This window comes from Trachinotus anak, unplaced genomic scaffold, assembly GCF_046630095.1.
Source record: "Trachinotus anak isolate AG129_WGS33_773 ecotype Australia unplaced genomic scaffold, CSIRO_AGI_Tana_v1 ptg000034l, whole genome shotgun sequence".
Lineage (NCBI taxonomy): Eukaryota > Metazoa > Chordata > Actinopteri > Carangiformes > Carangidae > Trachinotus > Trachinotus anak.
In genome coordinates, this window is record NW_027273885.1 from 5,448,321 (window position 1) to 5,462,614 (window position 14,294).

General features: G+C 42.3%; 2 protein-coding genes across 2 annotated transcripts; one reads left to right on the forward strand and one right to left on the reverse strand.

Moving 5' to 3' along the window:
• Positions 1–73: 73 nt before the first annotated feature.
• Positions 74–8,518, reverse strand: rps6kb1b (ribosomal protein S6 kinase b, polypeptide 1b). Its single transcript, XM_071471485.1, has 15 exons — positions 8,352–8,518; positions 7,057–7,100; positions 6,846–6,966; positions 6,628–6,696; positions 4,544–4,691; positions 4,325–4,382; positions 3,939–4,039; positions 3,574–3,664; positions 3,397–3,487; positions 3,193–3,300; positions 3,020–3,082; positions 2,773–2,850; positions 2,359–2,466; positions 2,042–2,154; positions 74–1,557 (listed from the first exon to the last, which is right to left on the reverse strand). Exons 1-15 carry the CDS (start codon positions 8,418–8,420, stop codon positions 1,302–1,304), a joined length of 1,518 nt encoding a protein of 505 aa, XP_071327586.1. The 5' UTR covers positions 8,421–8,518; the 3' UTR covers positions 74–1,301.
• A 724-nt stretch (positions 8,519–9,242) lies between these two features.
• Positions 9,243–13,806, forward strand: tubd1 (tubulin, delta 1). Its single transcript, XM_071471747.1, has 8 exons — positions 9,243–9,570; positions 9,873–10,020; positions 10,473–10,689; positions 10,788–11,019; positions 11,703–11,867; positions 12,011–12,139; positions 12,283–12,466; positions 12,667–13,806. The coding sequence occupies exons 1-8, from the start codon at positions 9,420–9,422 to the stop codon at positions 12,770–12,772; spliced, it is 1,332 nt and encodes a 443-aa protein (XP_071327848.1). The 5' UTR covers positions 9,243–9,419; the 3' UTR covers positions 12,773–13,806.
• The last annotated feature ends 488 nt before the right edge of the window (positions 13,807–14,294 follow it).

Genomic DNA, 14,294 nt, shown 5'->3' on the forward strand with positions numbered 1-14,294 from the left:
GTCTCTGGTTGTTTTTCCTTATACTTTGAATACAGATGATTATCAGCAGACACAAAAGACACAATACACTCAGTATTTTTTTGCGTTTTATTATAATTTTCCTTGCTTTTCAGGAATTCTAAAATTTCCCTCCTAAACAAGTGAATGCTGATGCAAGAGGTTGTAAATGTTGCCCCTAGTTTTTGGAGCATCAAACCCCAAAACTGCAGACAGTGTCCAGATCAACTGGTGCTCCACTCTCCCAGTCTGAATTCACTCCAGGGGTCAGATAGGGCCTGACTCTCCTGCGCAGCCAGAGGTGAGGTCGGTGGGAGCAGGGTTTGTCTCACAAAGCAGCACCGAGATCAGTTTAACGTTTTGGGTGGTAATGGGAAAGTGAGTCACGCTTACATTGCATCAAGCTGATTTACGTCTGGTGATGCGTCAGTTTATTCCAGTGATGCGTCCAATAGTGAAGTACGCCTGAAGAGCAGATAATTGAAGTATGGATCCCACATCAAATAAGCCATTCAACAAGTCATCCACAACACTAATGCTCAAAGAATGTGAAATGTCAACATGTTTTTTCCTTCTTTAATTTAGGCTCTCTGATTCACCATTGATGTATAGCACAGTTAATGCATCCATTCTATAAAACACCATAAGACATAAAGCTATATTAGTCAGTACCAAGACTTCTGCTTGTCCACTGCTCATAACGATGATTTCTTTGCTCTATTTCAATCATGAGCCTAATTCGTATCATTTAATTTAGAGCCAGGAAGCACTTTAGTCTGAGAAGCAATACTGTCAAAATCTCCCAAAGGAAGCAGTTTCCTCACTGGCATTCATTCAAATAGCACAAAGCACTTTGGATGTCGTCTTGTACAGTAGACTGGCAGCATTTTAATCGCTTGCACACCGTGTGATACATTATCGCCTTTGATTTCCCAATCACACAAAGGCTGTAGCTCCTCAAAAGATTTCCAGTCCTGGTAGTCCTTTTCAGAAAGACGATGGGGGGCGGGGGGCAGTGTCAGGAGACAAAGGTCCCGAGGACCTGAGGTGTCGGGGGAGAAGTGGTGAGATGGTGATGTCGTCGGTAGCTCTTAACTGCAGCAATCTGCCGCCCGAGTCCCAGACCCACGCACAAACTCCAGCTCGTGACAGTATATGTAGTGTGTGGATGTGCAATTTCAGATTTTCATTGTCTCTAGCATCCATATCTTTTTGCTTTGTTTCTTAAAAAATATCAATAAAGAAAAAAAAAAAGAAAAACAAAAAGAGTCAAGAAATAAACTCTCCTAAAGAGGCGTGGTGGGTCATAGGTTCATACGTAGATGTTCGGGCCGTTTGGCCACGACAGGATAGGCTTGCTGCTTCATCTGAGCCAGGTTGACCCCGGCAGGCTGACGGATGGGAAGAGGGGCCGAGGCCTCGGAGCTGGTTGTGACGTCCATCTGCTCTGGGGTGGACAGTTCCATGGCCTGGTCCTGAGGAGACTGGAGGACACTCGGTCCTCCGCCGGTGAGGAGGGGGCTCCGGGGCCAGCAGTCCCCCCCTGAGAATTTCACTGGACTGAAAAGAAACAGGGGAGACGTCACAGAGGTGTTACTGGTTCTTTTTTCCCCCCTCTTTCATGTATTTTTTCCTGGGTCATTTTTACACAGCAACAGTCAAATTCAGCCGCGGTGACGAGAACTGAAATGTGAAAATTCTGGAGAAAAGATTTGTGTTTTATTAGTCTGCATGAAGTGCTAAAGCACAGCAGTGTACAAGCAGCTGTTGTGGATTTATTAAGCATCAAGGCGGTGTTTCTCAGGGTGTAGCTGCTACTATGGTAACTACAGATGTATACAACTCATTGATACCAACTGGGGAGCAAAAAAAAAAAAAAAAGACATATCATAATTCCTAACAAACAAATGATGCCAGGTCTCAGAACCTGAACCAAGACCTACTGAGAACATATGGTACGAGCTCAACCAATAAAGGGCCAGAATGTTATTTCTCAACACAGACACTCCATCGGTCAGCAGCTGCAGCAGGTGGGCTGACGTACCTGAGAGGTGTTCTGGGGCTGCCCATGATCCGTCGAGGTGAGCGGATTTTTGGCTCGAATGAGAACTTTTCTTTGATGTTTTCCAGGACTGATGGAGCGACGTATGTGAAACCCTACAAGTGAAGACACCACAGTTACAGATGGTGCAGGGTCAAATTTTAGGTGCAGGTTGCAGAGATAGTTTAAGAAAAATAATCTGTAGCAGCAGTTTGACCTCAAACTAACCGTTTTCTATACAGTACAACGTTTCAGTAAAAGCTCATTTTTGCATGTAAAGGTGCTGTTGTTGAGAAAGAAAATGTGGCTGCAGAAGTTACCAGGAAGGCTTGATTGGCACTCTCACTGAGGGTTGAGTCATCTGGGCTGTCGACAGGCGTCTGACTGGTGAACTTGGAGTCAAACTGACTCACGTCTTCGGCTGATTGCTGCAAAGACAAGAGAAGATGACAAACACAGGTGAGGAGCGGCAACATGAGCACATGTGTCAGCAGATCTGAAACCAGAGGAGACCTGGGTTCAGTTACTGAAACTGACACAGACGGTTTAATCACGGCGGTTAACTAGAATTACACGTTGTCTTGATCTCACAAGAAAGACTTGAACCTAAGCCAGTCAGGTAGCATCATTTGTGAACTAATACAGATTTAATTTCAGCTCAAATGTCCAACCCAAAACTACAAAGACAAGTAACCATTTCAGAAATCCTCGCAGTCATTTCCTCTGATACTCACCAGGAAAGGTTTGAAGGGAGGCTCCACTTTCCGAGCCAGCAAATCCTCCCAGTTGATGTGTCGAAAGAAGGGATGAGCCTACAAAAAAAAAAAACAAAAAAAAAAAAGCCATGAAATGGAGCATTTCAGCTCTGGGAAAACTTAAACTGTCATACAAACACAGAAGCTTCCACTGGTTTTCTGGTTATCCTCACAGCCTAGTAAGTTCTGTTCTAGTGCCTCATGACATGTTGTTGCGCGCTCTCACCTGCACCTCTGTGGCGTCTCCCACTCCCGCTCCCAGCCGTGACGAGGCGTTTCTCTTCAACAACTGTACAACCAGCAGTCAAACGTCAGAACAACACTCCAACAAAAACTCCACGTTTATTTTTTGTGAAACATCTTGGAGTAATATGAGCTGCAAAAACAAACAGCAGTTACCCGTTTGAGGAGATCTCTGGCTTCTTGTGTGAGGTAGGGCGGGAGGCTGAGCTTGCACTTCAAGATCTTGTCAATGGTCTTTTTTCGGTTTTCGCCAGTGAACGGTGGCTGCAGTGCGAAACGGAGTTACTCAAATATTTCAAATTATTATCACAATTTATAACAGTGCTTTAATAAGTGAAGCAGGAACTTTTTTTAACTGACCGCTCCTGTGAGCATGTCGTACATCAGGGCGCCCAGACTCCACCAGTCCACTGCTCTGTTGTGTCCGCTTCTCATCAAGATCTCTGGAGCCCTGCAACGATGTGAGCGCACACTTGAGAGAGATGCTACTAGTGCGACTGAAGGAGCGAGGAAGACAATGAAGGAAGCCTGGCTTACATGTATTCAATGGTACCACAGAAAGTGTGGGTGACGGTGCCATCATGAATGGACTCTTTACACAGCCCGAAGTCCGTCAGCTTTACATGGCCTGGAAGGAAATCATCACATCATCAGACACAGTTATTCATGGTTGCGGTGGATACATACATCTGCATTAAAATAATGAGCACAAATGTAAATGGTTTAAATTGCTACTTATGACATGGATGACTAATGTGCATACAGATGTTAATATTTTACAAAGTATAAATAAACTGAAGACAGTTTATTATCAAATGATGCCAGAAAGTTTTTGTTCATTTCTTCACATGCACACACATATACACACACATATATACACACACATATACACACACACACACCTTGACTGTTGAGCATGATGTTCTCAGGCTTTAGGTCTCTGTAGATGATGCCCTTCTGGTGCAGGTGTCCCAGAGCCATTGAGATCTCTGCCAGGTAGAAACTACAGAGAAATGCATATATATATATAGCATATGATATTGTTATACATTATGCTTGTGGTCATCTTCATTTTCACCTGTGAGTCTTGGCTGGTTACCTGCAGTTTAATATACCATATGCACTCATTTACAATGTAGTTTGTCTATGTTTGAGGAGTCCTAATGTACAAATCACAGCCATTTCATAACAGGCTGCCACTGATAAGCCAACCAAGAAATGAAACTGCATCGCAGGATGTGTTACAGTTGGTTCCAGCTACGTTACAATATGAAAGTAAAAAGCTCACCAGGCTGTGTCTTCCATGAAGATGCCCTCCCTCTCCAGCTGCATGAAAAGTTCTCCTCCTGCACAGGTGAATATATGTTTATGCTCTTAAACACGGGCACAGTCTAATCACTATCTTTATACCTTTCTAACTAAGACTAACTTACAAATCACTGCAAATTATATGATTATATTAATATTGTTTGTAGTGTTTGAACCAGATGTGTGCGCTTGTACTGACCACTCAGGTACTCCAGGATGAGGTACAGCTTTCCTCCTGTCTGGAAGGCGTAGATGAGGTCGACAATGAATGGATGCTTCACCTCCTCCAGGATGTTCCTCTCTGCCTTGGTGTGGGCCGTGTCCTTGGCGTTGCGTACAATCATAGCCTGGTGCCCCAGCCCAAAGAAATACATATTACTATTAGTCAGGAGGAGGCAGATAGACCAGCTTGCATCTGTGGTGAGACACTGAGCATGTTTTAAATAAGACAGATGTGAAATGTTCCAAACATCATCATTTCCAGTCAGTACGATGTATCACTGTCCTACAAGCTGCTTGCCTGGTTGTCCTGCATGACGACGGTGGTATTCTACTGTCCAACGTCTGGACAGAGGTTGACCTCAACTAACTAGTTTAATGAGTAAATAAAGCCATGTTTTTAGCCTTGTTTTAACAGTGACTGACCCTTATTATTACTTACTTAAAGAAAGTGTTACAATAAAAACAAGGCTTTAAATATAGAGAGCTGGATGTCAGTTCTATGGAGCATAATGATGTTAACAGACTGAGCACCACTGTGGTTTTCATATGTGCACTTCTGTTCCTTCAGCTCTCCACAAACATTCCTCCTCTCCTCTCCTCCGTTCTGTTTATGTTTGCTAACTACTTCTGCTGGAAAGCTAAAGAGCTGCCTGTCAGCAACAATGTTGTCTCAGCTTTGAGCATCAGAACTACAACCGATGGAGCTGCAACAGGGGGACTGAGGCTGTGATGCCCCCTTTGAATTTAAGGCTGAGAAGTCTTGAAGTTTATTGATGTCACTTTCTGTTCAGGCTGATTAAGATTCATATGATTGATAGATATACATGTGTTAGCTCCAAACTGGGTGTGTGCTCCTACTGGACACCAAAAAAAAAAAAAAAGGTGCAGAGCTTGCAACTCCTCTACAATGCTACTGGCTTTTTACTTTTGTAGAATAATGTGGGCCTGTGTTAATCAAGCATCTAAGACTAGGACTTGTGAGTGTTGTTTATGAGCCTCACTGCACACACAGCAAGGAATCATTGAACAGTACGAGACATTTCAGGTTTAGGACACAGTTTTTCTCTGTGGCTCATTCAACACATTCAAAACACCAACAGGCTGAATTAGACATACTGTGGGATTACACTACGGATTACAGTGTTATGTCATTTGTATCATAAAATAATTGGAATCACAGAAAAACTAAATATATTTGATCTAAATATACAAATTACACAAAATTTACGATACCATTACATTTTCAGTTGGAAATATGGCAAACATAGATGTTAAGTCCTACATTATTGCTGTTAAACTGAGAGAACATTTTAACTTAATATAATTTAACTACAGGGAGCCCAGTTTTTGTAGATGGAATAATTATCTTGAGCGAAATCTGAAAACAAAGACTTTTATTCCAATGCCATCATTGTGATTTTAAGTCAAACCTTCAACATTCTTTGCATATTTGTTCAATCACCATCCACCTGCTGGTTAGTCCTGGCAGGTTGGGACAGCTCTGTATCTCTCCTGAAATTAATAATGTGCTGTCAGCCTAAATGCAAGACTGAATACATGTGACTATGAGAATTTTGGACAAGTCAAGGCAGATTTCCTTTTCAAAGATGCTTTTAGAAACAAAGGCCCTGTGCGGTCCCTCTGTCCTAATACTACAGGCCTTTACCAAAGCATGCCTATAAATACCTTCCACTTTGATGCTTAACTATTGAAACGACTATTGAAATCTGACAGGTCTTCGACGTGTCACTGGGGCCAATCAAGCAGAAGCAGTGTGAATATCCAGTGGTATCTAATGGGCTGAGGCAGAGTGTTTTAAGTGCCAAGGATGCAGCAGAGTAGCGCAGATGGCAATCTACCAAACAGCAGTGAAATCTTACCCCTCCACTGGCTTCAAGGACAGCCAATATTTGCAGACAGAAGCGCCACAATGTTCATTTGTAATAACAGGCGTACAATTATCTTCACGAGATACAAAGTGAGAGCAGCTGTACATCGCTCCGGTTGATGCAACTTAAACAGGATTGTGTTTCGGCATTGACGAGGGAAAAAATGAAGTACCTTTTTCAAGACTTTCATGGCAAATATTTTGCCTGATGCAGCGCCAACAACTTTCCGAACTTGGAAAACCTGCAGACAAAGGACAGTCATTTGCATTTTTAGAAATATCAAATGAACAACTGGAAAGAATAACTCAGCACCTCACAATGCAGTGGCAAAACAGTCGAGAGTGTGTGTATATGTACGAGTGTGTGCATGTTCAGTGGACTTCCACGTACCTTTCCATAACCACCTTTCCCCAGGACCCGCAGCAGCTCAAAGCACTCCGGTCTGATGTTCTCCGTCCCCTGATTGACGTTGTCCTCTGATATCTCAATCTTCTCACAGTCGTCCATGTTGCTGCGGAGATATAGTCAATGCGTATCTCCATTAACTGCATCATAAAACCTTACATGGGAACGAGCACTGATGGACAGACTCCATACTCACAACTCAAATCCACTGCACTGATCCATGATATCATTGATTTGAGCCTGGAAGGAAATACAGAACAAAAATCACATGTTAATAATTTCCCTATTTCTTTTTCTGTCTTTTATTTAAACATATTTTACTACTATGATAGTACAGCAATTATAATACTTAACATGCTATAAAAAAAATATAGCATTAATCAAATGTTGATCAACAGAAGATTTACCTGCAGCTATTTTGATAATTGAGGTTTTTTTTTTTCATGTAAAAACAACATCAATCACTTTCTTGTTCCAGCTTTGGGGATTTGCTGCTTTTCCTCTGTTTAATATCATTATTTTGGCTTTTTGATTGTTGCTCAAACAAAACAAGGCATCTATAAACATCAGCTTGGATGCAGGAAACTGTGAAGAGCAATTTTCTGTATTTAATAGACCCACAACAAACAACAAATAAAGTAGTGGAGAAATGAATAATTGATCATGAAAATAAAATGTTACTTGCAGCCCAGCTTCCTTTATTTCCTGCTGTACAAATATCAAAATACCAGCCTGTTTACAAAGAAGGTGTTTGGCTTCACATTCACACAGAAGCTGTGATGTGATACTGACAAACAAGAGCTGCTTTGATTTGACAGTTACCCAATCCATGCTTCAGGAACATGTTGCAAGGCCAAAAGCTGTTTATCTTACGCACACATGTACATGCTCTATGTGTTTGGGTGCAGATATTTACATTGCACTTTGTTTGTATCTCTGTACCAATCCAATGACAGCAGATGAAGATACCTGGAATCTGCATAATCTGCATAAAGCAGTGTTTACACATGATATAAATACATGTTGTTGTTTTTTTTTAAGTCCAGTGTAGAGTGCATTTGTGCAGCATTGCTGTGTTTCTGCTGTTTCTGGGGGCCAGCTCTCAGTGCACACAGCACCACTCGGTCACAGTCCTGCCAAAATAAACTGTTGCACACCGAGCCACATTTATCACTGCAGCACCTTTGGCCAAGTAAGGCTTCACTTGCACAACTCCGGCATGACAGCGATGTTTTTTAAACGTGACAGCAACAACACGCCATGCGTCTCGGCACTGGCTGAGGCTACAGGACAAACAAAAGCGCAATAAGTGACAGCTCTGTCTTTATCGCTGTCAGCCTTAGCTATCAGCCCGTGTTCACCCCGCTGGAAAGGCCTGGGTGCCCCGGCTGCAGAGCAGGCCTGCGGTTGCTGACAGGGCTAACAGCTAGCTGCTGTGTGGACCAGAGTTTCTGCTCCGACAGTTACGTTCAACATCTCCCATTAAAGTACCTCCTCATTCTCATCGTCGGAGACATTTTCCTCCGGCTGGTCCAAATCAATGTCAAACACTCCAGCCATGGCAGCGCCTCGCTCGTATCGCTCTGTCACAGACCGCAGGAATAGCAGGCGTCCCCCCACCTCATGGACAAATACACACCGCCGCCATAACCGGCTACTACACTGAGCATGCGCACTGCGACGCTCAGCAGAAGGGGCGGTGAGCTGAGAGGCTTTTATTTTGACAAGAACAGCAACAGCTCACAACCAGCTGTGTTCATCACAGGTAAACCTCCTCAGGTCAGTCCGTTGTTATTATTCACAAGGTGTCACACCAGTTTATAGATACTCTATTAGATGCAGGACGCATCCCAGATAAACCTAAAAATAAAGCGAAATCAAATTAAAATCAAATTCAATCTTAAAATCTCACATGCTCCTGTCAAGGCCCCAGAAGTCCCACGTTTATACCATGTCATTTTTGTCTATATAATTTGGTTAATTAAAAATGTGTTTGAAATTGGTCTCATTTAAGTACTACAACTACTACTACTACTACTACTACTAATAATAATAATAATAATAATAATGGATAACAGTAACGCTTACTTTCAGGCTCAGTTTCTTACTTTCATAATAAATGTAGTATAATGCAGTTGTAAGCAGCTTTAAGTACTGTTAATGCATTTATCAACAAATGTAACTCGTCCTATGTGCAGCCAAAGGTGGGATGTATGAACAGATAATGGATGATAATATAATAAGAAAGGTTATGATAATATAAAATATCTTTATAGAAGTAATAATTGTTGATAAATACTGTGTACATTAATAAACACACCAAAAAAAGGACTTTTATTTCGAAAGCTCTATCAGTTTCCCCCGGAAATTCCGGTCTATCTTGTTGCGGCGGCGGCAAGTTCCGTGAACACAACAACACGGCAGCAGGTCCGTGATGAAACCTGCCACTCACAGTGTGAATTTCCATGCGGGTTTGAGACCGTTTGCTCTGACTGGAAAACCAGCGACCCCCCCCCCCCCCCCCCCCCGTAGAGTGTGGTCACTTATATCTGGGTGAAAATGTCCGTCGTGACGGTCCAGCTGGGTCAGTGCGGTAACCAGGTGGGCCAGGAGCTGTTCGGCGTCCTCCGCGGTGATGCTGAGGAGGGGCAGAGGAAAACCTACCGCACAGCCAGCTGGGAGCGCTTCTTCCGTCAGACCGCACATGGAGGTAAATGTAATATATATATATATATATATATAGTTTCTGAATGTTTACAGACATAAGACTCATTACATTTCATCCTGATTTCAACCAGGGGATGCAAATCTCTGCAGCTCCAAAATCAGCCCTGCCGAATAGTGCATAAATAAATGCAATAAAAAAAACAATAATAAAGTAAAAGCACCAAAACCACACTGTAAAAGTACTGTTATGCTGTTATGCATGTACAGTTATTATTATTTTTTATGACCAATAGGTTTCATCAGGGTGGAAATGACATAAACAAGTGTGTCCTGTTTGTCCACCAGATGTAGTGGCCAGGGCGGTGCTGATAGACATGGAGCCTAAAGTGATAAACCACAGTATGGCCAAGGCTGCAACTTCCGGCAGGTGGAAGTATGGAGACGCTTCACACTTCAGCCAGAAGCAGGGCTCTGGAAATAACTGGGCCAATGGGTAAGGACAGCTGTCAGGATTTCATCATAGCACTTTTAGCAAGTAGAGTCTATTTTGACTTGACTCATTAAGGATTATTCTGCGGTTAAGAAATCAGTTCATAATTTTGAGGAATAAATGTTAGAAATGTGTTAAATAAATAAATAAATGGCTGTTATTCTGTCAGAGGCCAAGGCATCAAATGCTCTCCTTTGAAAAGCTTGAACCAGCAAAATCTTTTGCCTGAAAACATACTGAAATTCCTGACTACCAGAATTTGCCTTTTTTTTTTTTTTTTGACTTACTGATTAATTGGTTCAGCTCTAAAGTGAGGTATCAAAGCTCATGCCTGACCTTGGAAATAGTAGTTGGACAAATAAAAGGCAGTAAGTGGACATGAGTTGGGATTATTTTCTCAAACGAAATGAAGCCGGTGGGGAATCGGCTGCTGACGTGCTTCTTTCCTCACTCAGGTATTGTGTCCACGGTCCTCGTCACAGAGAGGTGGTGGAGGAGCTGGTGAGGCGAGAGGTGGAGTGCTGTGACAGATTGGCTGGCCTCATGGCCATGATGAGTGTAGCAGGGGGAACGGGGTCTGGGGTTGGTACCTACGTTACTCAGTGTCTCCGAGACGTCTACCCAAAGTCCTTCATCCTCAACCACCTCACCTGGCCGTACGGGACTGGGGAGGTAATGGAGACTGCTGCCGAGTGCAAACACTAATGGACAGTTATGAAAAAGAAAAGAAGTCGTTTTTAAAACCTTTTTTCTTTGACCTGTCCTTTCAGGTGATCGTCCAGAACTACAACTCAGTGCTGACGCTGGCTCATCTCTACCAGCTGTCAGACGCCATCCTGGTGCACGAGAACGACACGGTGCACAGGATCTGCAGTCAGCTGCTCAACATCAAACACATCTCCTTCAGTGACGTCAACAGGGTTATCGCTCACCAGCTGGGCAGCGTGCTGCAGCCCGCACTCACCGCCGACTCCCACGGAGTCTACAGCAGAAATCCTCTGGGTGAGAGAGGCCTGGATGCACACTCTCTCAGACACAAATACACAAACACGTATCACGCACACACAGAAGTTTTCCTGCAGGGCGTGGATTTCCTGGAATGTGAGTGGATTAGGAGGGGTGTAGTCTACACAGGGAAAGTCTCAGAGTAGGTGTTTTCCTACCTTTCTTCACACAGTAAAACACTAGATGATCCAGCTGTAGGTGGAAACAGATGGTTCAACTCATTAGACAAACAAAACTTTGTAGAGGCTTTGTTGCTTGATATAATTATTTGTTCGTGTTAAATGATTATGTAAAAACTGTCGGTCAATATATCATAGTCAGATTTTTAAAACAATCAAATACTGTAATAAAAATCAGCCGGGCTATAAATGAAAGGTTGTAAAAATTAAGAAAATTATGTCTGTTGTGACAATGAAATGTCATTTTTGACGATGAAAATGACTTACTAAAATTTTGTGGACAAGTTCACGCCCTTTCCTTTGAGACAAGTTAGCTGCACAAAGAAATTTTAACTCAAAGCAAATGTCTTCATCACTTTGGCGTCAAATCCTTCTGCCAGCACTGGGGAGGAAACAAGGAAATGACTAAAGCTTCCAACATCTTAAGCTCGAACACATAAACACGTACACATCTTCACATTGCCTTTATTGCCATTATACTTTCATGTTTCTGTCTCTCAGGTGAGTTGGTGAGCACCCTTGCATGCCACCCAGAGTACAAGCTGCTCAGTGTGTGTACGATCCCTCAGATGCCTAGTTCCTCCATAGCCTACAGCACGTTCAGCTGGCCAGGGCTGCTCAAACACCTGCGACAGATGCTCATCTCCAACAGCAAGATGGAGGAAGGCAAGTTTCCGCACTTCAGTTTCAGTTTAGAGATGATAGATAATAGTATGATTATTAAGTTGTTACATGGCTTGGAAGTGGATTGGATTGATCCTCAGCTGCCAACTTACATTTGAGCATCTTTGTGGTTTGTCCTGTGTCAGGTATAGACTGGCAGGTGCGTCCACCTGTGGGCTCTGAGCGGACCAGGAGTCTCACAGGAGCCAGCTTTAACACCTCTCTGGCCAACCTGCTCATACTGAGGGGGAAGGACGTCTTCAGCGCAGATACTGGTCAGAGTCCTGGTTAATTATTGATTTCACTTGGAAAATTATGACAGTCATGAAGGAGATGAAGATGATACCTTCAAGTTTTTCATATCTTAACTCTTTAGATTGCGCCAAACCAGGGATGTGACTTGTGTATTATTCCACAGGCGGCTTTGAGGACCCAGCCCTGTACACCTCCTGGCTCTCATCAAAGGAAGCTTTAAACTTGTGGAAATGCCCAGTGCCTTTTAATAAGTATGAAAAATCTGCCACGCTGGTCAGTAACAGTCAGGCTCTGCTCAGACCTCTGGATAACATGGTGGGAAAAGCCTGGAACATGTTTGCCTCCAGGTGAGACAGAAAAACACTTAAATATCACTTTGAGGAAAAAGTGGGTCCTGACAGAGTGACATTTGCACTGAGTAGTACTCTTTGAATGTGAAAATTATTTAAGGGAATATTTTTACGAAGTGTACCTGGTAACAGTTTCCAGTTGTTTTGTTTCTGGATTACATGTCATCCTCCTTTCCCGTTTTGTTTTCCTGTTACAGGGCCTATATCCATCAGTACATTAAATTTGGGATCTCAGAGGAGGACTTTCTAGACAGCTTCACATCTCTCGAGCAGGTCATCGCCAGCTACAGTCAACTGTGCTAACAAAAGGAAAAGCTAACGAGCACCAGCTCTCCTTTGGACTGTGTGTAAACAGGAGAACATCATTATGTGGGACTCTGCTGATGCTTTCAAAAGAAGAACATGTAAACAAAACAAATAGCTTACTTTAACGGAATAGTTTCATCACTGAAAGCCAAGTAAGTTCCTTGATTTTGAAGTGGCGATAAGGACTGAGGTAATTTCTTTACACTGAAGGTTCATTCACTGCCTCCTCAAGGGAAAAATGTTATTAAATTATATTAATATATATTTTGTAATGAGATTTTTTTTTTAGTCCACTCCCATTTCTAAGGTAAAGCATGAATCTCTACTGACTGAATCTTTAAGCTGATGTACACAAGAACTAGGACAGATGAAGTATCCACAAGTAAAAGTACCAACAGCACAATGTAAAAATACTGTTTAAAGTAAAAGTCTTGCAATGAATATTTTACCTGAAATCAACTATAGAAGTGTTCAAAACAAAATAAATATTAAAAATAAAAGTAGTCACTGTTTTTTTCCCCCTTTAATCTTATGCACACAGGATAATAATATGCTGTGCAGTAAGATTTTAAAAAATAGGTCTAATCACCCACAGTAGCTGAAAATACCTTTGAGGGTGTGCAGGTCCTTTTCATGTATAATGCATCATATTTTAATAGGTTGATCTTATATTGTGTATGTCTATTAAAATAAACTAGTAACCACAATTAAATAAGTGGAGTATTAGTCTAAAGTAGCATAAACTGAATATACTCAACCTAAGTACAAGTACCTCAAAAATGTACTTAATTATATTACACCTCTGAAGCCACATGAAGCCTTTAAAGGGCTCAATAAAAATGTAACTATCAACATATGTCATTGAGTGTTTCCATCTGCGGAGAAAGATCATTGAATGTGATTGAAAGCTCCAGAACAGCTACTAAATGGACCTCATGTTTGGATCAGCCGTAACTGTTAAAGCTTGAAAATGTCAGTGTATGTGGGAACAGCAACGCTGCATAAATAAAAGTGACAAGGGCATCAGTTAATATGTTTCACCATTTTATTGTTCATTAATTCTACATAACAGTATTATTTCCAGAACTGGGATGATTGGAAATAAAATCAGTGTCACTAAAGACAGGACAGGTGGTTATACCCACAGATGGACCAGCTGACGTCCGGGCTCGACATGAACAGAGCAGCAGAAAATGAAATGCTGAAGGCCCACAACTTCAGCCAGCCTACAGACCACTGTTGCCATGGTAATTTAAACAGCCAACACCAGTCTGATAAGCTAGCTGACGGGGTGGGAAAGGTGCACACTACTGAGTATACAGAGGGAGATTTTATCCACAAGCTGGAGTTGATCAGAATCTGCTGATGTGCGTTTCAGGCTGGACTTGTCCCCGACACTGGGAGGATTTGGAGTCAGCAGGTTAGTGAAAAAGAAAACTCTGAACCAGCAGCACAGACTGAACATTCAGATAAAACACCAAAAGGCAAATTTAGCTGCAACTATTAAGCACATAATGCA

What these genes read in the sequence shown, in the direction of transcription:
- rps6kb1b (XM_071471485.1), bottom strand. Translation starts at nt 8,420, where the DNA reads ATGGCTGGAGTGTTTGACATTGATTTGGACCAGCCGGAGGAAAATGTC. An exon ending in CAGTGCAGTGGATTTGAGTT is followed by an intron (nt 6,967 to 7,056) that starts GTGAGTATGGAG and finishes ATATCTCCGCAG; the next exon opens with CAACATGGACGACTGTGAGA. An exon ending in GAGACGCCACAGAGGTGCAG is followed by an intron (nt 2,851 to 3,019) that starts GTGAGAGCGCGC and finishes TTTTTTTTGTAG; the next exon opens with GCTCATCCCTTCTTTCGACA.
- tubd1 (XM_071471747.1), top strand. Translation starts at nt 9,420, where the DNA reads ATGTCCGTCGTGACGGTCCAGCTGGGTCAGTGCGGTAACCAGGTGGGC. An exon ending in GGCCGTACGGGACTGGGGAG is followed by an intron (nt 10,690 to 10,787) that starts GTAATGGAGACT and finishes CTGTCCTTTCAG; the next exon opens with GTGATCGTCCAGAACTACAA. An exon ending in TGGAACATGTTTGCCTCCAG is followed by an intron (nt 12,467 to 12,666) that starts GTGAGACAGAAA and finishes TTCCTGTTACAG; the next exon opens with GGCCTATATCCATCAGTACA.